At 39.8% G+C, this 24,316-nt stretch overlaps 11 protein-coding genes across 11 annotated transcripts; 7 read left to right on the top strand and 4 right to left on the bottom strand.

The window, feature by feature from the left end:
• Positions 1 to 140: 140 nt before the first annotated feature.
• Positions 141 to 2,595, top strand: I206_103964 (uncharacterized protein; the record flags this gene model as incomplete). Its single annotated transcript, XM_019156193.1, has 10 exons — positions 141 to 344; positions 403 to 1,337; positions 1,405 to 1,460; positions 1,513 to 1,609; positions 1,666 to 1,732; positions 1,790 to 1,814; positions 1,873 to 1,949; positions 2,067 to 2,243; positions 2,295 to 2,327; positions 2,377 to 2,595. The coding sequence occupies 10 exons, from the start codon at positions 141 to 143 to the stop codon at positions 2,593 to 2,595; spliced, it is 1,890 nt and encodes a 629-aa protein (XP_019011151.1).
• A 192-nt stretch (positions 2,596 to 2,787) lies between these two features.
• I206_103965 (uncharacterized protein) lies at positions 2,788 to 3,993 on the bottom strand (the record flags this gene model as incomplete). Its single annotated transcript, XM_019156192.1, has 4 exons — positions 2,788 to 2,990; positions 3,070 to 3,171; positions 3,235 to 3,354; positions 3,429 to 3,993. 4 exons carry the CDS (start codon positions 3,991 to 3,993, stop codon positions 2,788 to 2,790), a joined length of 990 nt encoding a protein of 329 aa, XP_019011150.1.
• Positions 3,994 to 4,459: 466 nt separating this feature from the next.
• Positions 4,460 to 5,599, top strand: I206_103966 (uncharacterized protein; the record flags this gene model as incomplete). The annotated part of the gene is made up of 6 exons (XM_019156191.2): positions 4,460 to 4,551; positions 4,644 to 4,744; positions 4,878 to 4,976; positions 5,053 to 5,110; positions 5,166 to 5,276; positions 5,356 to 5,599. The coding sequence occupies 6 exons, from the start codon at positions 4,460 to 4,462 to the stop codon at positions 5,597 to 5,599; spliced, it is 705 nt and encodes a 234-aa protein (XP_019011149.2).
• A 389-nt stretch (positions 5,600 to 5,988) lies between these two features.
• Positions 5,989 to 6,946, top strand: I206_103967 (uncharacterized protein; the record flags this gene model as incomplete). Its single annotated transcript, XM_070202861.1, has 5 exons — positions 5,989 to 6,117; positions 6,277 to 6,397; positions 6,460 to 6,487; positions 6,560 to 6,678; positions 6,747 to 6,946. The coding sequence occupies 5 exons, from the start codon at positions 5,989 to 5,991 to the stop codon at positions 6,944 to 6,946; spliced, it is 597 nt and encodes a 198-aa protein (XP_070058962.1).
• A 409-nt stretch (positions 6,947 to 7,355) lies between these two features.
• On the top strand, positions 7,356 to 9,584 carry I206_103968 (uncharacterized protein; the record flags this gene model as incomplete). Its single annotated transcript, XM_019156188.2, has 15 exons — positions 7,356 to 7,468; positions 7,544 to 7,576; positions 7,630 to 7,663; positions 7,751 to 7,867; positions 7,935 to 7,980; positions 8,133 to 8,217; positions 8,287 to 8,305; positions 8,374 to 8,400; positions 8,469 to 8,569; positions 8,638 to 8,797; positions 8,896 to 9,033; positions 9,114 to 9,194; positions 9,256 to 9,335; positions 9,400 to 9,485; positions 9,553 to 9,584. The coding sequence occupies 15 exons, from the start codon at positions 7,356 to 7,358 to the stop codon at positions 9,582 to 9,584; spliced, it is 1,152 nt and encodes a 383-aa protein (XP_019011146.2).
• A 76-nt stretch (positions 9,585 to 9,660) lies between these two features.
• On the bottom strand, positions 9,661 to 11,031 carry I206_103969 (methionine aminopeptidase, type I; the record flags this gene model as incomplete). Its single annotated transcript, XM_019156187.1, has 7 exons — positions 9,661 to 9,735; positions 9,792 to 9,910; positions 9,976 to 10,073; positions 10,142 to 10,348; positions 10,419 to 10,434; positions 10,499 to 10,631; positions 10,714 to 11,031. The coding sequence occupies 7 exons, from the start codon at positions 11,029 to 11,031 to the stop codon at positions 9,661 to 9,663; spliced, it is 966 nt and encodes a 321-aa protein (XP_019011145.1).
• A 260-nt stretch (positions 11,032 to 11,291) lies between these two features.
• On the top strand, positions 11,292 to 11,984 carry I206_103970 (uncharacterized protein; the record flags this gene model as incomplete). The annotated part of the gene is made up of 3 exons (XM_019156186.1): positions 11,292 to 11,400; positions 11,474 to 11,769; positions 11,847 to 11,984. The coding sequence occupies 3 exons, from the start codon at positions 11,292 to 11,294 to the stop codon at positions 11,982 to 11,984; spliced, it is 543 nt and encodes a 180-aa protein (XP_019011144.1).
• Positions 11,985 to 12,303: 319 nt separating this feature from the next.
• Positions 12,304 to 18,800, bottom strand: I206_103971 (uncharacterized protein; the record flags this gene model as incomplete). The annotated part of the gene is made up of 22 exons (XM_070202862.1): positions 12,304 to 12,428; positions 12,493 to 12,510; positions 12,572 to 12,640; positions 12,700 to 12,719; positions 12,780 to 12,865; positions 12,929 to 13,023; positions 13,083 to 13,130; positions 13,182 to 13,322; positions 13,413 to 14,367; positions 14,421 to 14,691; positions 14,748 to 15,055; positions 15,114 to 15,290; positions 15,345 to 15,565; positions 15,621 to 15,886; positions 15,948 to 17,592; positions 17,644 to 18,066; positions 18,118 to 18,155; positions 18,207 to 18,313; positions 18,369 to 18,467; positions 18,527 to 18,564; positions 18,619 to 18,651; positions 18,719 to 18,800. The coding sequence occupies 22 exons, from the start codon at positions 18,798 to 18,800 to the stop codon at positions 12,304 to 12,306; spliced, it is 5,265 nt and encodes a 1,754-aa protein (XP_070058963.1).
• Positions 18,801 to 19,310: 510 nt separating this feature from the next.
• Positions 19,311 to 21,220, top strand: I206_103972 (mitochondrial 37S ribosomal protein mS47; the record flags this gene model as incomplete). The annotated part of the gene is made up of 6 exons (XM_019156184.2): positions 19,311 to 19,487; positions 19,552 to 19,665; positions 19,732 to 19,813; positions 19,888 to 20,013; positions 20,073 to 20,265; positions 20,326 to 21,220. The coding sequence occupies 6 exons, from the start codon at positions 19,311 to 19,313 to the stop codon at positions 21,218 to 21,220; spliced, it is 1,587 nt and encodes a 528-aa protein (XP_019011142.2).
• Positions 21,221 to 21,318: 98 nt separating this feature from the next.
• Positions 21,319 to 23,214, bottom strand: I206_103973 (uncharacterized protein; the record flags this gene model as incomplete). Its single annotated transcript, XM_019156183.1, has 4 exons — positions 21,319 to 21,798; positions 21,887 to 22,482; positions 22,546 to 22,663; positions 22,741 to 23,214. The coding sequence occupies 4 exons, from the start codon at positions 23,212 to 23,214 to the stop codon at positions 21,319 to 21,321; spliced, it is 1,668 nt and encodes a 555-aa protein (XP_019011141.1).
• Positions 23,215 to 23,559: 345 nt separating this feature from the next.
• On the top strand, positions 23,560 to 24,195 carry I206_103974 (uncharacterized protein; the record flags this gene model as incomplete). The annotated part of the gene is made up of 3 exons (XM_019156182.1): positions 23,560 to 23,618; positions 23,737 to 23,798; positions 23,975 to 24,195. 3 exons carry the CDS (start codon positions 23,560 to 23,562, stop codon positions 24,193 to 24,195), a joined length of 342 nt encoding a protein of 113 aa, XP_019011140.1.
• Between the last annotated feature and the right edge of the window lie 121 nt (positions 24,196 to 24,316).

Raw genomic sequence — 24,316 nt, forward strand, 5'->3', positions numbered from 1 at the left:
TAGTCAACCGGATAAAAGGTTTCCGGTGGAGGTTGATCATCAACAATCACTCTAACAAAAAGTCAAAGCGCATATTTGCATTGATTTACATCTCTTTTAATTCGACTCAACTCGCAATTAGTATACTATGGGGCTAAACCATGGTAGAAGAGCAAAGGGAGAATAATGAAGCTCATGAGCTGGGTCATACACCCTCTACTTCCGCATTTGGGGTTTCATTACCTCATAGGTCGGCTAGTATAACGTTGCACAATCACAATGCAGCCGGGGCTGGTGATTTTATTGGTAACTCGCACAACGGTGGATTGGTAAGGAGGGATAGCTTGGAAGATACAAAATCTTTCGTAAGTCCTCTCTTCTATCTTGTTACTTAGAACTTGCTTATGGTGCAAAACACCTTAGTATGGTGTAAATAGACCGACTTCTCCTCCCTCATCTTCCCAACGATCAAATTCCGCTCTTCCTAAAGCAGGACAGAGGATACGCTCAATTAGATCAACGACGTCATCTTTTACTTCTCCTTCCCGTGTATCAGCCCCTTTACCCACGCCTAAGGGCTTTCTCTCGCCGAAGAAACCGAACTTAGCGATCAGGTTAGAAAGAAAGAAGGAAAGGAATTTATCTTTGTCCTCAGACCATTCGAACGGCACAGGTACACAAAACTCCAAACCTACTTTATCAAATGAAGGTAACGATAACAAACCGATAAGAGGTGATACGTCCGATATAGAGTTGATTTCAAGTAGATCAATATCCCCCTTGCAAGAGGAAGAGCCAGAAGTTCAGTCGTTCGGAGGAACCGCTCTAGCTTTATCTGAAGATAATAGGCAACAAAGTTTCTCGGAACAACCATCAAACCCGTCGTTAGATATAAGTAGTCGTCTACATAATCAAGGCTGGGATAAAAGTATAGGAAGGTCAATAACTGAAATGTCAACTCCACCACGTACGGCCGCAAGCGAATTATCAAGTGATGAGTTAGTCAATAGGGATAATGCTAAAAACAAAGATCTAGAAAAAGGTCATGCTCAGAACGCCAGTGATACATCTCGGTCGCAAAACCAACGGAAAGTATCTAAAAGTTCCCACGCACCTGCGGGAGTACATAACAAAACAAATAGGAAATATCAGCATTTCGAAAATCCATTGACTACTTTCTGGTGGAATGGCAAACTTGTGACTGGGGGCGATAATTGGTGGTCTTTCATTCTCATTGTCGTCGTTCTCTTGGGTCTTTCGGGTGTATGGATAGGTACGACCGGAGCTTGGCTTTGGATTCATGGAACAGAGTATGGGTTGCTTCAAGGTGCGGGCGTGGCTATTACCATCATCTACGTGTGAGTATCTATTTGATACTTTGATACTATCCATGCATGACAAACATCGCTCATTGGTCATATGTAGCTATCTTTTTGCTTTAACAGCTAGCTCGCTACTCGCTTCTGCCTTTCGTGATCCAGGTAAACTGACATTCTGTTCTCCGTGTCGCCCGTCAGCTTACGATGGAGATAGGCATAATACCTCGAAAGCTTGATCCGGATCCTCCAATGTATGAGACTGAAGAATATTGGGAAGCTTGGCCACGAGAGTTGGATGTCAATGGTGGCAAGTAAGCTGCACTTTTGCTCTGCGTTACTTCAAAATACGCTGATCATAGGCATGCAGAGTGACGGTAAAATATTGTGAAACTTGCCAAAGCTACAGACCACCTAGAAGTAGTCATTGTAGATTGGTGAGTCAGCTAGAGAAACTCGAGAAGAGAATCTTTGTTGACTGGCCATTGAGATAGTGCGGAAATTGCGTAGATGGGATCGGTGAGCTGATAATCGGGTATCACACAACTATCCCAGCTGATGAGATGCACTTATTTAGACCACCATTGCTCATATCTGCATTCTTGCGTCGGCAAACGGAATTATTTTAGCTTTTTAGTCACCTTGCTATCTGCCGTGAGTTTCGTCCATATCTACCACACAAGGCAATCTCATCAGATCTAAGGTGCACCGCAATGTCTTCTGCATTGCTTGAATGTAATGATCGCTAATCTGTGAGGCGATCTACGTTAGACCGCGGGGGATATATATGTTGTCATCTTCTCAGCCATTCACTTTTCCCTCTTATGCCATCACGATAACATCTCATTTGGCACAGCACTTTCCGAGTCACCAGGAGCAGCAGTCAGCTTTTTATTGGGAGTAATATTGATTTTTCCTATATTATTTTTACTGTGGTATCATCTCAGAGTGAGCTTTGTTTTGTATCTTAGCGCGGGTCCGACTGACATCAAGCTGCAGTTATTACTATACAATCTTACAACAGTCGAGCAGGTGAGCTAAACTTTAATTCGAACTGTGTGGGAGCTCATGGGCTTGCTAGATCCGAGCCAATACATCCACCAGTCTATTCGTAACCTCCACAAGACCTGATAATCCATTTTCGTCGAATACTTTATTCGATAATATCATTTTAGCTTCCATAGGACGACCTCAGTTTCCCAGTTGGATAGATGCGAATGGGTTGGAGATTGTAGATAGACGAGAAATCAATCCTGCTTTGAAGGACTTGAGGTGGGTTAGAGATAGAGAAGGGTTATAAGCTTTGTCATAAACATATATAGTTGTATAATATCCGTATCCATTCAGATGATCGAGTATGCGTCAAGTAAATTGATGCATTCTCTGAGTACCCATCGGTCTCCTCTTCCGCCTCGGACCACTCACGATTTGATCGAGACATCGATCCAAAGAGCTAGCCATAAAGAGAATGTGGAGATTATCTGAGCCTCCCTTATTCGCCTTTCCCACCATTCGTACCTTCTCTATAAGGTTCCAATCCCGCTTGTTCTCGTACGGCAGCAGCTAATGAACTCCAATCTTGATCTTTTCCTCCTAATTCTTTTGATCTTTCCATATTATCTTTTGCTCTTTCAATTGTAGGTAAAGATACTGGATGACCTAAATCAGATCCAAGTGATATCATATTTCGTGCGTCTACCCCATTTAATCAGTATAGGTATACCGCAATGAGCGAGTTGGGCTCAAGAGGAAATGTGAGATCGTAATGACTCACCTTTCAATCCACCATCTATGCTAAATCCTCCGCCGGATGGGAAAAGTCCCTTTGAAATCGTATTTGAATAAGCAAGTAATGGAGGAGCAGGTATAAATTTTTCTAAATTTAAGTTCAAAAGGAGGAATATTAGCGAAACTCAATTGAAATGATAAATTGACTTACGTAGAAATTCATCAAAAATTGAAGGATCAATTCCAATTGAATCTCCCAAAGCATATGATTCTGATAAAAGTTGAATCCAACCTAATAAAACCATATTACCCATTGACTTAATTGCAGTAGCTAAAAAAATATCCCATTAAAATGTAAGTTATTTTGGACAATTTTTTATAGGAGAGGAATTTATTTTAATTTACCCTTTTTAACATCTTCTCCTACATCAATTAATCTATTACCTATAATAGGATTTAATAAATGTTTAATTTTTTCTTTAATTTCAAAAGGTCCAGAAGAAATTATTAAAAGTTTAGAAGATTCTGCCATTGGTGGTCTACCAAAAACAGGACATGATAAATAAAAAGAATTAATTGATTTAAATTTTTTAAATAATTTTTCACTTGTAATTGATTTTAAACTACTTTGATCTATAAAAATTAAATTTTGTTTTTCATTTTTTTGATTTTCTTTTAAATAATTAAAAAATTGTTCAAAAATATTTTCAGAAACATTATCATTAATTAACATTGTAAAAATAATATTCGAATTTTTAATAACTTCTATTAATTCATTTGAATAAATAATTTTATTTTGATTTAATTTTTTATTATTTTTTAAAAAATTATATTTTTCTTTTGATCTATTCCAAATTGTTAAAGGAGGTAAATCATTTTCACTTATATATTTTGATAAATTTGTAGCTATATGTGATCCCATATTTCCAAGACCTACATAACCTATACGTTGATCTTTGATAGATGACATTTTGGTTATTTACTTAGAATTTGTTCGTTCTTCTTCTTCTTCTTCAAATTGATGTTCAGATAAAATTGAATTAGTCTTGAATCGTTTATCTTCTTGTTCTTTTATATACTCAAGTCAATCAAATCAGTTTGAATAAATAGGGATATTTGTTATGAGAAAGATTAGTAAGATCTTCACGATTTATTCGAGTCACATCGCGTTCATTAGGTAAATTCGAATTAACTTGACGGAAAGCCTAAATGAATGACGAATTCGGGTATACTAAATATAGCTTTTATTACTACTCATTCACCTTGGGTTGTCATCCCCCACTTACCCCACACTGTTTCACCTAATCCGGCGGGAAGGTATCCGGTTTAAATACCTTCTTCCTCGGTTGAACGCATAAATCAACTTGGTGATCATAATTAGCATAATTCCGAGTACAGCCTCAAATTACATTCCCACTGCGAGACAAACTCCAACCATGTTCTCTTCACCAATAAGGTCACCTAGACCTATTCAGCCGGTGGTCTCTGATATCTCACCTCTACTAGCTACTGAATTAGCTATTGAATTGTATGTCCTCCATTCACATTCCGCAAATCGCCTCCTGGCCATCGGCAAGAATGCGAAGAAGTACAATACTGACCCCGCTGTGTAAAATCCAGTAATTCGTTAAGATCACCGAAGGGATGTCCGGAGGGTATATATATCACTCCGTGCAAAGATTCAATGCTGAGGTGGAATGGTGTATTTTTTGTTCATCATGGTGAGCCTGTGCATTTGTCTGATGGTGAAAGCTGGGTACAACATTGAAACTACCTATCAATCATTTCAACGCCCTTTCTCATAGATACTTTTGCTCTGCATGTACAACGCTGACTCTCACGTCTGTGCATCAGGCCCGTACGCAGGCTCGATATTGCGTTTCACACTACTGTTCCCACCAACTTACCCTCAGAACGGTCCAACATTACGATTTGATTCTGATGTTTTCCATCGTGCGTTTGGACTAAAGCTAGTTGGCATCAGAACCATATCATCTGTACTTTCAGCTCATGTAATGAATTTTTGCAGCATTGGTTGATCCCAAAACCAAAATATGGCAAGCTAAAGGACGCTTGTCTATATGGAGGTATGTCAGCTAATTAACGTTCGAAGAGGCGGGCGCTGATATTTTCACATGATAGGCCAAGAGTTGATCACGTCTCGCATTTACTACATGCTCTGAAGAAGAGTTTCAAAACAAAAGCAATGGATAGTATAGCCGAAGACGAAGCTTCCAATAAACAAGTTTGGTCGTAAGTCAAATCACAGTTTGCTGCACAAGGTGAATCATTTTGACATATGGTCGTACTGACAAAAATTGCGCATACATAGATTATATCATCATTCTCACCAAACATTCTTATCATTGACGACACAAAGATCACTTCATTCAGCTTCACGTTCAACCTTATTCCCAGAAAATTATCCTGCTCCTCCTTCACCTAGTCGAACCAGAAAAATCTCTGGACAAAGTATGACAGAGGAAATGGGGAAACAAGCTATCAGATTTATGGAACTCGACAAGGACGAAGAAAGCAGTTTATGGGAGGATCTCAAAGCGAGTTTAGCGATTTAGCAGCAAGTAGATAGAGGGGCTCGTCATGACACATTGTACTTTATATCGATCTGTTGTATGCATATATGGGAATTGCGCTTGGAGCTTCTCAGCCTAAATGGGTTGTCTCCACAGCAAATCCGCACAATAAGAATGCCTGAATGGGTATTGAAAAGTATTATAAAAAGCTTCGATCACCCTTACGTCATTTGTTTACATTTTTAGTTAAATTGCACAATTCAGTTCAACTAAAACGCCTAGAGAACGTTTCAGAGCGGCTTACAACATTGTCAATACAATTTCAATTCACAACTACTCTTAATCGCACTTATAGATCAATCAATCGCTCATTCTTGTATCTAATTTTGTGATTGCCCTCGAAAGAGCTCTTTAGATCTATCAACTACATAATGTCAATCACCGAAATCGCTCTTCATCCACCATCATCCGGTCACGCCTCGTTATCAGAAGGAACCTTTGATAGGAGTTGGTTTATGGGTAAATGGGGTGTCGCATGGAGTACATTACCAATGTGGAAGGTAAGCTAGTATCAATTTGAGTTGTAGACCAATCAAGTACATTAAGCTCATGAAGACAATGTGTAGGGGAAGAAAGGTCAGTCCATATTTTCGCATGTCGTCACACATATTTTTTGTACCGAGTAGATCTCGTTCATGGCTTTGTGAGCTAAACCTTAGATCTCTTTAGATGTAAATATCACATACACTCCGATAGCAGGTACGGAGAATCATACAAAATTCGAGGATTTAGTTGAATATAGAAAAGAATCCGCTGCAGATGGTAGTAAACCCAGTACAGGTACGGTTTCCATATCCTCTGAGAAAAAACGTATATCGCCTGATAGCAAGTCAATCATATAGTCAAGGGATTTGATACTCTGACTCCAAAGTATGTTCACTCTCGTCTTGCGATTATCCATTCCGTAAGATTAGCTTAGCTAAATTCCAATATACTTTTTAGCTCAAACGCAGCAACATTTGATTGGAAAGGTTCATCATATCTATTTTTCGTACATTCACATTGGGAAGTTTTAGGTTATGGTTCAGATGAAGCCAACGGATTACAATGGGCAGTCACATGTACGTATTCCTGTTTGCATGCATTGTTTGTTTGATAAGCTAAATTACAAACGGGGTTATTTATGAAGTCTTTTCAAAAACCCTTTTCACACCTGCTGGAATAGACATTTATCTTCGATCTTCCCCCGATACTTCTTTACCAGCTTCGAAAGATCCAGCTATCCGTTCTGAACTTCTCAAGCAGATAGTTAGTGCTGTCAAAACGATCCAGGAAGGCGGAGTAAGTAAATTGGCTGAAGGGGGATTTGAAATTCCTGGAGTTGTATAAGAGAAAAGGATCAAATCTCTTCCAACAGATCTTCGTCATTCCGTAGCGCCTTGCAGACTTCTGAAGACATGTTCTATAGTTCGTGTATGATTATATTTCATTGTATATACCCACATGCTTGAGCATATACCGTATGAATCCATTATTGATGTTCACGCTTGATCTGTTAAACCAATTCTCTGTAGTCTCTGACACCTCCACTTGGTACGTCCACTTGGATTAACGAAAAGAGCGTCATATCTCCGTAAAAACAGCGAGATCAAAGTCAAGCTTAATAGGATATCAGGACTTCTACGATATAACAGATCAATTAACACAATGACTCTACTTCTATCGCTTGACCCTAATTGTATGAGAAACCTTCCGGTTCACATGTTTGAAAGAAAAGAGACAAGACTGGTTGTTCGAAATGACTAAATCGTATACTCAACTAGGAGATGAAATACTAGTATGGAAATTGATGGGGATTGAAAAGCTACAACAAGAATCAAGAAATGGACCCACCCCACCTGGACCATATGAGTGAGTTCTGTAGAAAGATGATCGGAGTCATTGATCGTGGAAACTTGCTGAGTCTGAATGATGATGATGTTTTAGAGCAATAATAGCTCCACAATGGAATGGATTATGGTATGTATCACAATTTCATGAATGTGATACGATAACTGATTGGATGATTATAGTGGATCAGATATGCACATATACTTGACAGCTCTTGTAAGCTCTGCCAAAATCTATCTTCTCAGCAAATGAACAAATGATAAATGATTACTGAAATGGTCTATTAATGGTGATTGTACATAGCTCGGAGAAGAAAAAATGAAAGAACCTTTTGTATTAGGACATGAAGCGTCAGGAATCGTTGTTGAGATTGGTAATCAAGTAAGAAGATTGACAATTGGCGATAAAGTAGCAATTGAGGTTTGTTATACTGGGACGGTTAGTTTCATAGTAATTTCAAATAACCTGACCTGTGATCATTGGATAGCCTGGAGAAGGTTGTGGAAGGTGTGGAGACTGTAAAAAAGGAGCATGTAAGTTCTTGCGTGATTTTTTTCTTAGCCGATGGGAGAGAAACGAAAAGAAAAAAGAAAATCAGAGGAAATGATCAGAATATGTAGATGGAAACAGAAATGACCAAAATAATGGAAATTCCTGACAAAAGCTAATATGATAATTTACAAAGATAATCATTGTGATTATATGAAATTCGCAGCTGCAGATGGACGAGATGGAACTTTACAAGGATTATACAAACTACCTGCGGATTTGTGAGTGGTTGTTATCTCCGCTTAATATCTTTCGAAGCTTGACTAACTTTGCTTGGACAACTACGAAAGATGTTACAAATTACCTGATGTGAGATCCTACATATATGATGTTTCTCGCTTTGATCTACTAATTAACAATATTTCAAACGATCTTAGAACCTCTCATTGGAAGAAGGAGCTTTGGTGAGTGGTTTTCTAATTCAATATCCTTTCACCCTTTCTCCTCACTGATTTTGATATGCTTGTTCTAGATGGAACCTCTAGCTGTGGCTGTCAACGCAATAACCAATATAGCCAATTTACCTCATTCAGCAAATGTCGTAGTTTTCGGTGCCGGTCCTGTCGGACTCTTGTAAGTTCATTTGTTAAATACTTCCGAGCGGCTTTGATGGTCAATATTCCTAACATGTATCATGATAGAACTATGGCAGTGGCCAAGGCTTTAGGTGCAAGACGAATCATAGCTATAGATGTCCAAAAAGAAAGATTAGATTTCGCCAAAACTTACTTAGCGGCTGATATTCATGTTGCTTCCCCTATGAAAGAGAATGAGACGAAAGAATCATATTCACAATGGCATGTGAGCAATTTACAATCATAAAAACGAAAGGAAAGACCTACTTAGAAACCAAAAAGGATGAAAAGCTAATTTACTATTGTATTTGGTTTCTGGTTTAGGCCGATTTGATCAAAGATTCCTTGGGAATGACCGATCGAGGTATCGAATCGATTGATTTAGTCATTGATTGTTCAGCGGCTGAAGTATGTATGCAAACCGGACTATGGCTTTTGAAAAGAAAAGGAACATATGTTCAGGTAAATGTTGCTTTTTCTGCCTTCTTTGAATGAAACCTGATCCCATATACTATATGCTAAAAATTCGGTTGTCGTTTTAGGTTGGATGCGGTCCTTTGTACGTTAAGTTACCTATGCGGATCATTGCAGATAGAGAATTGATTGTCAAAGGCTGTTTTAGAGTAAGTGGAATTTCCGTCTCGTAAGTCAATTGTAGGTTTAATTAATTATTACGGTGAAAAGTACGGTCCAGGCGTATACCCAATGGCGATTGACTTGGTGTCAAGAGGATTGATAGATCTCAAACCTCTTATTACGCATAAGTAAGTCGTAGATGTTTCGGAAATGGTACTGTGAACGATGTGCTAATGAAGGGATTTCAAACAGATTCAAATGGGAAGAAGCAGTCAAAGCCTTCGAAACTACCAAAGTTGGAAAAGGTGATGACGGAAAGATGGCTATCAAAGTTATGAGTGAGCTCCCGTTTCCACCTTTAATTTCTTTATCTGAGCGCGTCTTGAATGAACGAAACCTTCTCAGTCGGACCTCCGCCCAGAATCCGGACTTCATGAAGCGGCTCGGCACGAAAAAAGACAGAAAAAGTCTGTTGAATCTATAGCATGCTTTCCATGCGATAATGTACGAAATCTATCTAGTCAACACGTCGACACCATCTTCCGTTATCAGTACTTGATGTTCGAATTGTGCTGATCGGGCTCCGGTCTGAGCCAGCGAATGATTCTCAGCATCAACCCAAAAGGAAGTCAGCTCAAGCTTACCTCAGTGACCATTGTCCAGCCATCATCCCAAAGTTCACCTCTTGCATTGCTACCTTGTACTAAGCAAGGCTCTATTGTAAAACAATCTCCGGGTAATATCTCGCCTGGCTCGCTGTTCCCTATGAGTTGTGTCAACTAGTTAACTATCCCCTCAAGGTGTTTCAGTATCATCACAGTAGCTTACTACAATGGAATATCCAAGGTGGTTTATGGAAAACATTTCCTATACCATGACCTGAGAATTGCCCATTGACCGAGAATCCATGTTGTCTTGCAAAGTCCCTATATGTCAATCAAATAGTCAACTCTGAGTAAGATAATTCAACATCAATCAGCCGGGCTACACGCACTCGATCTCTGTCCCTATATCTTTGTACTTCATTCCAGGCTTACAAGCTCTTATGCCTATTTCCAGAGCTTCTTTAGTAGCTTCTATTAAATCTCGACCCGCTTTGTCCACTTCGGGTAATACGAAAGTAGCTGAAGTATCTCCGTGATATCCATTATAGAAGATGGTGAGGTCGACATTGATTATATCTTCTGGATGCAGTGGGCGACTAAATTGGACAATACTCGGATAAGCTTGAGTTGTTGCATTTGTAGAATCACCACGAGTGTTCAGCTTACTCGTCCGGGATACCATCTTAACAAGTGTCAAAGGTTTTAGTCTAGCATCACAAATTGTTGAGCATATGCAATACACTTACGCGCTATCACATTGTTCACCGACGTAGTACAGCTTCTTGGGTAACTCGAATAGCCGAGAGGACTAGGATAACCCCCTTGAGAAGTTATACGATCATTTACAAATCGGTCAATATCGTTGGTCGTTATACCTGGCTACAAGGGCATCAGTACAGCCATCAAGCTTCCTGCGATGTATCACTACTTTGAAATTTGCATGATGATGGAACCAACTTACTTTGACCAATTTACCTACATCTTTCAATAAATCCCTAACCATCTTAGCAACTTCCCTCAGACCTATCTCTTCTTCACCACCAAGCTCTATTCTTCTTGCTTTAGATTCTTTTATCTCGACTTCATCATGTTCTCCCCAATCTGCAATGAAGAAATTGTTTGGGACGTATTCTGGTCTCGGTATTGAGGATGGTACATCTCTCGGATAAGGATAAGAAGTTAAAGCGAAAGAAGACGGTAAGACTGGATATATACCGAATTTTGATGGTCCAGCTAGATATTTATATTGATTAAAATTCCTAAAGGTTGGTTTGAACATTTTATTTTCCTTTTCAAGATTACCTATTTAGCCAAATTCACAATACTTCAACCTTGTCGTTGAAAAAATCATTAGACTGATCTCTTGACATACAGAAATCGTTGATATTATTTAGGAACCAATTTTGGAGTCCCCACAACAAGTTAATCACAATAACAAACTTTTCCAAATATAGCTATAGCTGTGTAGGACTGCTTCTTCTTTCCTTATTTCCTTTCTGATCAGCTCCAGATCTTGCACAATTGGAGTGAAGGTGAAAGATGCCTATCGGAGAACCAGCTGAGGCTGGTCCTTCGTTTCTTCGGAAGGAACAAAACATGGTGAAACCAGAAGAAAAAGAAGAAGAGATGATAGAAATACCTTCTACAGGTAAAGTTTTGAAATCCATCGAATCCTCCTTATTACAATATTACTAATTTTGAAATTCTGATTACCAATGTAGGAATTGAATTTTTCGAATATAGAAGAAGATTATTTCTTGCAGGTTTACCTCTTCCAATAAATACAAAAAATATAATTCCTTCTTATTATATTATACCTAAAATCCTTCCTGATCCTTTACCTATCCCAACTAATCGAATACAAAATACATCAAATGCGATTAAACGTATTGAGAATATCTTATCAGAAGAAGGAAGTGAAGAACTTCAATCTAATTGGCAAGCAGGTATTGATAAAGTAGCAACACAATTACATGCTGGAAAAAGATTATCAAATGGACTAAGATTAGGTTTAGTTGTGAGTAAAAATCGAACATTCATATATACGAGTCAGTGATATTGATGGTTTACATGGATTTGCACGGTCACGGTTAGATAAAAATCCTAAAGGCTTCTTGGATTCAAGATGGTTTATGGCCAAAAGATGAATATGGTCGTCCGATAAAACCACCCGATTCGCCAATCATAAAAGGTGTAGATTTATTCCCAGGAAACGATAACGTGATGATGTGAAGTGAGCATAACGTCTTGATCAGACGTGTGCGAATGGGAACGAGAACGGAGCATCATCTCATGGGAAACAGCTTAGCTAAAAGCATCATTGGAGATACACAGAGAAAGTTCTAACATGAGTACGGACCTCCCATACAATTAGAAGTGTCACATTCAGAATACGATATTGATTTACCCAAATACTCTCGAAGATACCTTGAACTGTAGATATAATCGCATAATTATACCAATCACATACATTGTACTATCAACACACAACACATGTACCAAAGGTCCTTCTATAAGATCTACATTCTGCCAATCTCGTTATCCAGATCTCTCAGTCCAGAAGATGTTGTTGTTGAGCCAAATTTGGTCGAGTAGCCAATAACTCTATAAATCTAATCAAATATTCTTCAGCTATACTCGAAAAGTAAAATTCATGTGCTGAATTGTGTGCTGATTCTACAAGGTGCAACAACAAAGTATAAGCTCTGTGTACAAGAACGAACGGTTGTTAGCTGCTTACCGAGATTATGTGCCAATTCTAAACCCAATTAATATCGTAAGCTATCATACTGCATTATCAGAACTCGAATGTAGCTCACCATGTGCTATACTGAAGTACCATGAAATAAAAGCTTCGTTAGTCTGTCCATTCTGTATCTGAGTATCATCTGCGATGGTCTTTAATCAGCCTGGTTTGAGACGAGATTTATGCCCTGGTATGACTCACGCCAAGCTTGGTAATATCGTCTTTCATACGAAGTGTTAGTAGATTGGATCTCGGTAATGTAAGCACTGAACACAACTCACGCATTGCAAAATATCGTACCTCCTCGATTGAACGCTATCAATGGACCTGAATGGTCCCAAAAGACGTTCATCACTGCAGGTGCCAGCTGTAGAGTCAAGAAGGTATCAGCTATCACCTCTTCAGTCGTGGAATCAGTCGTAGAGCTTACATTGAAGATCTTGCATATGGGAAGTAAAATCTCAGTGGAGAATCGATAGCAGATATCTATCTTATCACCCAAGAAAGCGGCTTGGTCGGGCACGTCTGGATAGCACTTTATTATCAACACTCTCCGGTGGGATCCGAACTGGCTCTAGACTTACCTCTTGGCACCCAAATGTTGAGTCCACCTCTTGATCCAGCACCTTGCACTACATTCATAATATCAGCTTCCGTTGTGGTTTGAGCTGATGAATACTCACCCAGGACAATATCAGCCTGAGCAGTAGTATCGCAATAATTATCTTGACTTTCCGATACGTCTCTGACAGCTTGTCTCGAATCGGTAATTTGAGTCCCCTTTTCAGGTCGAGAAGCATCAAGGGCTTTTTGTACGGTGCTTCCTGTAAGAGATTAATCGAGATAGTCAGGTCCGACCAACAACCAACTGCCCAGTCCCAAAAGTGACTCTTCAACAATGAGATATGGCTCACGGATATTATTCAAATCAGTAGGTCTCTTTGTACTCCAATTCGGCGGCGCCATTCCTCCCATTGCCGTTCCTGGTCCTCCTGATCCACTTGGCCCAAAAGAAGGAGGTCTACCTGCCATGTTTGTCATGGCTCCATCCCATCCTCCGGCTCCAGCCGCTTTGAGCTGATTCAGAATTTCTCCACCAAGTCCACCAGGCATCGAAGGCGGCTTTGAAGTACTTTTCCTTCTAAATCTATTAAGTAGACCTTGCTTACTCTTGAGACTACTCCCATCTTTCTCCTCGTTCGCTGTGGAGGACGAAGCTAAACTAGTACTATCTATAGATGTCTTCCTTTGGACCATAGCAGTACTGCTAGGAGTGGTATTCGATTCTGATGACTGAATTGCATCGATTTGTTGTCTCTTACGTTCAGCTTGTACTCTTAATTTTTCCTCTTTCTGAAGATTCAATATTCTATCTACATTGAATCCCCTTTTCTTCAACGCCATCAGAGGAGTAGACAAAATCGAGTAAAGTAAGAGCGCGTCATCTGCTTTGGCAGATCTAAGAAGAATATCACAAAGGGCAGAGGCGATATCATAATCGTCCATTTGAGCGGTTGTAGAAATAGTCAAGATAATAGCTTTACCTCGACCTCTTGAAGCAGTCGCATACAAAGTTTCATAATGATGATATTCGTTTCGACCATTCTTGTATGTATATCTGACTTTCAATTCCTTGACTTCTTGAACGGTAAAATTCCCCTCTTGCGACAGATTTTCAGAAGTGTATTCTGACTGTTTTCTGCGAGCTTCAGCTAAGAAAATCGTTAATCTCTCCAGGACGTGTCTGCGAAGGGCTTGAGCGTGATCGGATGGGTGTGGATTCGGCGCATCTGATATATATTGGCGTTTGACAAAGGATGAGAGTGATTTTGCTCCGAGAGAAGCATAGAACTCTTCTAGTATATGTTCCTACATATCACATCAGCTGAACCTCCTAATAGTGCGAATCTTTGCTGACTCACTTCGGGCGCAGCAAGAATATACTGTCCAAAATATTGCAGCATCGTAACGCTATCAACGACCGATACTTCCGAAGCCTTACACAATACCCATTCTCTTTCGAAATCATTGTCCTCGTTACCGCCAGTCCACGAGTTTAGTAGTTTCTTCGCAGGCATCTTGGAATGTACACGTTGAGACGCCAACAGGAAAGGAGCTGTCTTCATAGATGTCCTTGTTTGTTGATCGAAAATCATCCAATTGGCGGCCAGAAGCCTCAACTGTTCGAGATACCTAAGATACCAGGTGTAAGCCACTCTCCAAGGTATGGATAAAGCTGTGAAGGTTACCTCTCAGCTGATCCAGCTTGTTCAAGCATTTTATGTGGTTCACTCATCAGCAGAACCGCGATGTCCTTGACACTGGGTTCAGATCTGACTCCGCAATACCTCAGGAAGATGTTCGCCCTTTCTCCGAAATCCACGAAAGTGAATGCTGATTTATAAAGATCTTCGCCTCCATCCTTAGTGACAAAATAGACTTGATTAGGCCTGTAAAAGTTGACATCTTGATTGGAAGAAGTTACAGGTATAAAAGGGAATGATCGCAAAGTATCGATTGTACTGCCCAGAGAATGCCCAAGACGTGTTGACATGTACTGCAGTCGTTCGAAGTTAGTTTCAAGTCTCATTTGGATCATTCGCGCCTCAGCTTACCTCGAAGATCTTCTTTGCTTTGGCTGTATCTCTGGTAACATTCGCCTTGAGCGCTTCGATCAATTGCTCCATTGGCGGATCACTCTGGATACCCAGTTTGGCGGCATTTTCGGGAGCCGCAACCTGGGGCTGAGCGACTGAGAAGCCGAGAATCGAGCATTGTGGATTGGTGAACACCTGTCACGGCTCAAAGTTAGCTGCTTTGTTGCCCAATCCTCGCTGGGAACTCACTCTGCCAGGTTTAGCCAAAATATTGTCTCCTACATATGTCTTTGCAGGTATGAAAGCGACTTCCGAGAACGCCTCGGACCCGAACATCGGATAATGATTATGTGTGTTTACCAACAGATATTGTAGAGCCTTTTCATTCGCTGGCGCACGGCCTGCCGCTATACCCAGTAAAACATCTATCGGAGGGTACCGTCGCAGTCCAAGGGTAAATAGCAATTTCGCTAAATTCCGTATAAGCTTGTCTCCTCGTTAAGAAGGAGTATAGGAGACGCTCACCTTCATCGGAATTGTGTCTCCACTTCCCTTCTCCCCAATCCAGCAACGGTAATCCGAGATCCCGCATGGCTTGAACAGGTTCGTAAAGCTGATGAGGCTTTTGGCGAATGACTTGCTTTTTGCTTCCATCTTCTGGAGAACCAATCTCTAAGGGGAAAGCTGCAGTTTGTTTTAATCGTTTCAGCTCTTCGTCGGAGAGGCTATCTTTGACTGAGACGAGGTATTTCATCAGATCCTGGCATGTCCAAGATCCACCTCCGACCAGTCTACAGTACAACATATCAGCCGAGCTTTGATATTGGAGATAATGGCTGAAAGCTAGCTTACCTAGAGAAGACCAGTTGCAAGTCTACAGTCTTCCTGACTCCAATCGCAAGCAGCATTTTCTCCGTGCCTCCCTTGATAGCAGTTCCTTTTGGCAAAGCGATCGTAGGCAGATCTGCGAACAGCAGATTCTTCTCAAAGTACGCTTCCGAAGGTTTTTTGAATCCTGCTCTAGTAGGTATACACGAGACTTCTTTCAACTCCAATGCTATAGCAGTCTGTTGGTTCGCAGCTAGATTTGCCCAGGCTCTACCTAGCATTCCTAATACCTTTTCAGCAAACTCTGGAGACACCCTTATATCCGTTTCGGTAAGTGCTTCCGTACTATTAGAGAGAGGAGGATTGATGAGGAAAGTTATGTATTGCAGTACGCTAAGTTCAGTCCACCCAAATATGGTATAAATTGAATTCGCTTTGAGATCTTTCGTTAAGCTATAAGGTAAAGTGTGATCCGGGAGAGGCATGTCAGATGGGATGACAGCGTTATGTGGTTTGACAAATGTTTGAACAGTCGATAGAGGAAGAACTTTCCCGTTATCTTGTATTAGTATTGCGGCTTCGAGTAACTTGTTCCTGACAGAGGGGTTGACTCCGTCCATTGAAGCTATAGCTTGCCACCAAGTCAAACAGTCTACCATCTCCTTCTCCGTTAAAGGTCTATCATTCAGTTGTTTTACTACATCGTCAAATGTAACTTCCTTGAGTAGCGATCTCTCACGTAGTCTTGCGATGGATTTAGATGCTTCTTCGATTGCCGAAGGAGTTATAACCGGTAAATCAGGTAAGAATTTCTGTAAATCGGCTGATGGCATCCTCACTTCGCTGATGGGTAATATTCCAGCCACTGAGACAATCGGCAGGCTTCGGTTGTCCGTTGCGCACCCATAGAAAGCAGACTCCATCTCTTGACCAACGACATTTGACGGTGTGGTGGTTTTGAAAGTGAAGAACCTCAAGGCATGTAATCCTCTTTTGAGGATCCTATCTCTCTCATCCTTGTCTTCAGGTTTACTGGAAGTGGCGATCCAAGCCGTGCGTAATTCTTGCATCTCCAATTCGTATATCAGTCTTGATAGATACCCTCCTACCCACAGTAATTCTTTATTCCAATATGATACATGCCTATCGACCAGATCTATCGATTCTCTTTCTACCGTAGGGATAAATCTCGCTGCTAGGTGACCACCTATACCGGTTGTTTGGGACGTAGCCTGACCTATAAAAACTTTTGCCGATTTTTCACTGTCTAAGGGAGGACATAATCCTCCGAACACTCCTCCTATATCTTTAGCAGCGGTTTTACCGTCATCCGTCTTCGCTTCTTCAGTCGGTTCACCTCGCGAGAACACTACGCTTGCGGGCATGCGCGTTGGCGGAGGTTTCTTGGTGGCGCGTTCGAGCTCTCGCCCAAATGCTGGAGAGATCGATACTTTGATATCTGCCTGATAGATCTGAATGTCTCGATGTAAGGTTGTGATTTCTAGAGGGTCCTCCGGGAGGGATGGTGCAGGGGCGGGTTGTGCAGCTGGAGTAGGAGCAGAAGTCTGACGGCCGAAGAAGGACGAAGCGAGCATAGATGCAAAACCTTTAGCAGGCTTAGCAAACTGAGCTATAGCTTGTGGTAGGGGTGGCGGGACGAAGCCAGTAGCTGCAAACGTTGTCAGCTAAGCAAGCCGCGTTTTTATGTGGGGAAGCTCACCTGACAGCCACTGCATGACTTTAGCAGTGATGACCATTCCAGTGGCGTCTACCCCATGTATAGTCATCATCCCATTGATACTACTCGTCCGCAGACCCTTCTTCAGCACTTTGCCCTTGCCTTTCACACTTTTTTCAACCTCCAAAATTCGTATTCCGTCGACTAGCATATCAATCTTGCGGACCGTCCTCATGAAGGTTATACTAGTGATAAAGAATCGAGCTAGATCCAGTGGGCCTTCCAGAAGAGACGGTTCTCGGAGACCCATAGAAAACGTTGTCCATGGATGACCAGTCAAGGTGGAATCACCAGTGGATGAAGATGACGAGGCTGGTAGATCGCCTGACCGAGCTAGGAGTTGGTCTTTTCCGTCTTTCCAATAGAAACCCATCCATTTATCCCCAGACTCGACGAATGGATCATCTAAGTAAAACAAGTCAACTCGTGCGATCAGCTCGTGATATTGTAACTCACCGCAGACACTCCATAGAGAGTAAAAGCCTACACCGAAGCTGTGTAATGCGTTAGCAGAGTCCTTAAACACAGACTGTAGCTCAGCTTACGCTCCGATCTTTTCCTCATCTGGATTACCTTCTGCGATCTTCTTCAATCGTTGCCAGTCCTGCTGTCGGAACGGTATACCATCGTTACAGACTACATATCGGTGCATCTGAGTGAAGCTGTGAGATTGATACGTCAGGGTAGTGTGATTGTAAAGAACTTGCCATATCCTTCTTGACATTAGGTAATCTCGATGAGCCCTCTCCCTTGTCTAATGCTTCCAATCCTGCCTCAGTATAAAATTTGACTTGAACATGCTCGGCCTGCATGGAGAAAAGTCAGCTGTTTGTCAATAAAGATATATTGTAGACCATCAGCTCACCCCCGCATCATCTGCGTTTTGTAATAGTTCTCGGAAGACTATGTCCGCTCATCAGCGCTTCCTCAACCCGTAACCGCCCACACGAGACTTACTAGTGTGTTCCCCGGAATATCTGGCCAAGATCTCTGCGCAGTCAGTGTTAGCTGAGACTCTAGCAATACCCGCCTGCGACATAGGAAGCACTTAGCTCACTATCAATTAAAGCTCTCTGATTGACTTCTACCGTCTCGTCCTTTCCAGAGGACCACAGCTGTTCCTTACTCAGTGGCGGCATGTTGATTGATCACCTCCACCTTGTATCCACCTATGACTTAGCAATGATACCCTCGTTGACACCCTCTATAATTCGGATTACCAGCTCGGTAACTAGATCTCTCTGTGCCCGGCCAATATGCTGTACAGCTCGATGAGGTAATGAGGATAATTTTCGAATCAAAAGTACAAAGAGATGAATATGAATTCATAATCAATCTCTCAACATATTCAACAACAACCAACGCGTCACTACGGCGGACATAGCCGACTGGTACTAATACAGTATTAAAGAGCGGAGTTATCAGCTATCTCCTTATTCTTATGATATATGATTGATTGATTCGCTTGTGTGGTATTTTATTGCCGAAATCCAAAATAACCTCAAACTTGCTTTTAATCGCATCATACACCGAATAATTCCATAATTCCTGACAACATAATTCGTCGTTCGAGCACTGCCTGCTAGACCTTCTCCAGATCTCCCAACAAAGCAGTGTCTGAGTCGTCCAATCATCTGGAACCCGAGCAAATGTCATCTCTTACTAGATTATCCCTTCGAATGGGCTCTTCAGCAGGATCTTCATCTTCTTCTCGGATCGCTGCAAATCGATTGTCAAATATCTCAAGGCATCTTTCTACCTCTTCCGTGGCAAGTGATCAAGCAACACAAGGAAGTGCTTCAAGTAAAATGCCTTCTCCTCATGATGTACGTTCTCGCCGCAACTTACTAAGCTTTTCAATCTCAAAGTTAACATATGTGAGGTTATTAGGAATTGGTCTTGTTCGAATCGCATCACAATGCAAGATTATACAAATTGAACCGACCTGCTAAGCTCAATTCCTTGAACCAAGAAATGATAGACTTGTTATCCCAGAAAATCAAAGTAAATAGTCTTCCTTAGGTTGAGTTCAAAGTCGAATGTGCTTGCTGATACTGTTTGGATTGGTAGATCTGGCGAGAGTTAGAATCTTGTAAAGTGATAATCGGAACTGGTGATCAAAGAGCATTCTGTGCCGGAGGAGATGTCAAACGTGAGACATCGCTCATTATTGGCTTTCGTGGGCAGACGTATTAGATTGGCTGATTCTTAGTCTTGATCTCACAGAATTAGTACTAGACTTGAAAGACGGCAAAGATACCGCTTTACCTTTCTTCAAATCGGAATTCGAACTCAATTGGACTTTGGGTAGACTGGGCAAACCTTACGTAGCTGTTATTGACGGTGTAACAAGTGAGTCAACTCAATGATCTTGTTCAAGAGCGGGATATCCATTAATGTTATATTCGCAGTGGGCGGAGGTGCCGGACTTTCTTTGCCTGCGGATATCCGAATTGCGACTCCTCGAACCATTTTCGCTATGCCGGAGACAAAGATAGGCTATGCTCCGGATGTAGGATCAAATTATTATTTGGCTCAGCTTGACGGAGCTATCGGAGCATGGTTAGCAGTCACTGGACAAGAATTATACGGTCGATCGGTCTAGTAAGCCACAGTATCTCGACTCGACCCGCATACAGCTGCTGACATCTCTCCCGTCTTCAGTGAATTGGGGATTGCTACACATTATGTCACTCCTAACCTCCTTCCAACCATAATAAACGAAATTACGCAACTTGACACTCCAACTTCAGCTCAAATATCATCCATCATCTCTTCTTACACTGCTTCCGTCGGTTCTGGCGAATCAAGCAAGACAAATCCAGACGGTCTCAGCCCTATCAAAGGTGAAATTCGCGAATTTTTAGATAACACATTCAGTCTGAAATCCATTGCGGAGATAAATGAAGCACTTATCAAATCACAAAACGACAGTTCTTTAAGTGGGGAAGTGAAGGAATGGGCTAAAGTTCAATTAGATCTACTGAATGCTAGAAGTCCAACAAGTACAGCAGTAGCTTTAACAGGATATAGAAAAGCAAAAGAATCAAGAAGATTAGATAGAGTCTTATTAAATGATATCTCAATGGCAACATCATTTTGTGGACCAAATAGATCAACAGAAGATTTTATAAAAGGTGTAACATCAGTTCTTATTGATAGATCAAAACAATCTCCAGAATGGATACCTTCAAATCTAAAAGATAAAAAATTAAATTTGAGCGAAATAATCAAAAATTTCTATCCAACAAAATCATCTGATAATACACCAGAATTAAAATTAATTCCTGAATCAGCATCAAAATTAGATAGTGGAAGAGATTCAACTTGGAATAAATTTAGAAAATTTGGATTACCTTCTGAACAATCTATTAAATCAAGTGTTGATGGTTATTCTCCACAATCTGGTGCTTTCGCTTTAACTGAAAAAGAATTAATTTCTCAATTTATTGAAGATTCTATTAACGGTACGAGAAGAGATGAAATAATTGAAAGAATTAAAAATGTAGTTTCAAAAAATTGTAAAGTTGATAAAGGTGGTTATTTAGAATGGAAATAACTTTTGAATTAATTATTTATTTCAATTATATATGCATACATTTTTCAATTATGAAAAAAAAATTGAAAAAAATACAACAATTCCATATTAAAATCATTTTACATTATTGATTCATATAAATATTCATCTAAAATTAATTTTAATTCTTTACTTAATTCTTTTATAAATTCATAATCAACTTCACATCTAATCATAATATTATCTAATCTATCAATAGGTGAAATTCTTTTTAAAAAACCTTTAAATTCTAAATTTGAAATTAAATTCCATAATTTAATATTCATTGTTAATTCTTCAACATGTTTATCCCATTTTAATTCACGTTGATATTCTTTTTTTCTTTTTCTTTGATTTTGTTTTTCAATTTCATTTTCATTTAAATTTAATTTTATTATTACACCTTTTTGATTTTCTTCTTCATTTGATTCAGATCCAGATGAGGAAAAATTCTCTTCTTCATTGCCAAAAGCAATTTGAAGATCTTCTGGACGAGGTGAATGTTCTGCATATAAAGAAGAAAATAGAGCTAATAATCTATCAATTGAAAATGGTTTTGGACCTAATAATCTTTGTGGAACCTAAAAATGGCACTCAATCACTTAGTATCCTCATTATTTCCCACTCCCACAAGATCAGGCTATTGGAAACTTAAGTTTCAGAACTCACCTTTCCGATTCTGACTCTACCATATCCAGCTCTTCTAAAACCTCCTCCTTTTTTACGTTTACCAATAGGTCCAGAAGATCTTCCAAATAATTTAATATCAGATTTTGGTGGATTATAAGAAGCACAATAAGAAGCAACAAGTAAAAAATTTTCAATATTATTTAATTCAATATTTGGTAATTTTGGTAAATTTTTACCAATACCATTATTATTTCCAATAACAAAATCAAATGTTGATGTTGAATTTGAAGGTAAAAATGATTTTTTAAATTCATTTAATCCAATTTGACGTGGTAATAAATTTTCAATAGAAGAAGTTAAAGATAATGATAATTGATATTTTAAATCTGTTAATAATTTCAGATTTATTTCTAATTCTTTTGGTGGATTTAATGGATCAGGATAAGATTGATTTAAATGAATCATTGAAAAATGAGGATTTAGTTTACTTGTATATATTGGCCATAATGCTTCTGCAAGGTAAGATATTTCTTCAATTGAAGGATAACATAATGAGAGAGTTGTAGATAGTAATAAATCTAAAAATCTTGACCATAATGGATGAGGTGAAGCTGATATCAGAATCGAAATGATTTCTGATACAACGTTCAAAAGGATCAGCGCAATCGAAGTATAGAGATACCTTTACATGTACTCACCTTCTCTAGTTGGCGGCGGTAAGTAAATATGTACAGGTTCCGGAGCATCTCCTCTCATTGGACGAACATTATCCCATGGTACACTTGAGCAGAGAACAACGGAAATGGGAACGCCAAGCTATACATGAGTGTCATCAGTTTCAAACTCAATGTTAAAGTGACTCGTTCAATCAATTGTAGAGCAAAAAAACTTACTAGCTCGTTCAAACGAGTGATAACACTCCAACCATTCCCCAAAACCAATCGTAATCGCTCAGCTTTAGTAATCACAATCGCGATCGAGAGGTCTTCTGTTTCTTCATGCAGACTTGCTGAACCATTAGAATGTCCATTTATGTGTCCATTACCGTTGATCTTCGCTTTCCCTTTACCCTTTTCTTTCACCGAGTTGTGAGCCTGAGAATTATGCCATCCTCTCAATCTCACTGCAAATCCATCAAAGGATTGTACTTCGATTCCATCTTTTTCATCAGATAACTTGTTCAATATTCCAGAAAAGAATAACTTCGGTGTATTGTATTCTATCGTATCGATTCTTGCGTATTTTGTATTCGAATTACTATTGAGCGGGAATTCTAAGGAAGTTGAGGAATGATGAGGATGATGTAAATATACCAAAGAAGGGTAAGGTGGATTCGATAAGGTCGTGTCAAGTATTGTCTTAGTCATCTGGATTCGTCTCGATATTCGAGAAAGAAATTGAACAACCTCCTTATGATTTATAAGAGGTTGATTCGAGTATTATTGCGATGTTATATGAGCGAAAGTGATTTTGACTCTACTTACTTTTGACGCGACATGACCAATTTACGCGAAATGCTTAAGAGTAAATAGTAGATCGGTAAACGATGTTGTTGTTGTCGTTTATCTCTTTCTCAATCAGACTATATTTCCAATTCCATTCCTCTTTCTGCCTTGCATACTATTCACTATCTTCTTGTTCAACTATCCTACATTGGCACAATCACCAAATATATTCTCGGAAAGGAAGCAATCGCAAAATAGAACGAAGACATGCCTCATTATCCACCTAGACCTCCTCCAGGCATACGTCGTGTGATCTGGAATCAGCGGTGTGTTCATTTTTGTCAATCTACTGGAATCTTTCATCAGATCGAGCTATACGACGTGGAGACTTGAAATAAAAGTTGGAATATAATAATGCTAATGCTTCTCATTCTCAATTCGCAGAATATGGTTAGAATCAACTTTCGCTACTAGTATGATGCAACCTTGGGAAAAGGCATTAATAGGTGAGTCTGTATTTCTCGTTTCATTACCTAGCCGGCTACCCAATTACCTCAATCATCTATCATACATCGATATATTTATAGAAAACCTACAACAACATGACTCTCCCAATTCTTATCTTGTCAAAAATATATACGAAATACAATAGGACCATGCGCTAATTTCCTAAATTACTTAGTTACCGTTTTATCCTTCGTCACACTTCTGATATGGTTCTCAATTTATACATACCTTCCTTCACATATTGAATATTTGGCTAAAAGATGGTCATATTATGTATATGGTGATGAAACTGTTGAAGTTTCAGCTCCTATCAAAGCTTGGATAAGAAGTCAAGTAGGAAAGTTATTAGTTGGGATAAAAGATAGTGTAGTTGGAAAAGGTGAATTGGAATTATAATATACAAACAAGGTTTACCTGTGCTTGTCAGTAACAAGGATATATAATAGCAATCAAATGGTAGGAGTGTAGTTGAACCAAAAGGGAAATTGTCGTGATTTGGGGATACAATCCCAGTTAT

Source organism: Kwoniella pini, chromosome 5 (assembly GCF_000512605.2).
Source record: "Kwoniella pini CBS 10737 chromosome 5, complete sequence".
In the NCBI taxonomy this organism is placed as follows: domain Eukaryota; kingdom Fungi; phylum Basidiomycota; class Tremellomycetes; order Tremellales; family Cryptococcaceae; genus Kwoniella; species Kwoniella pini.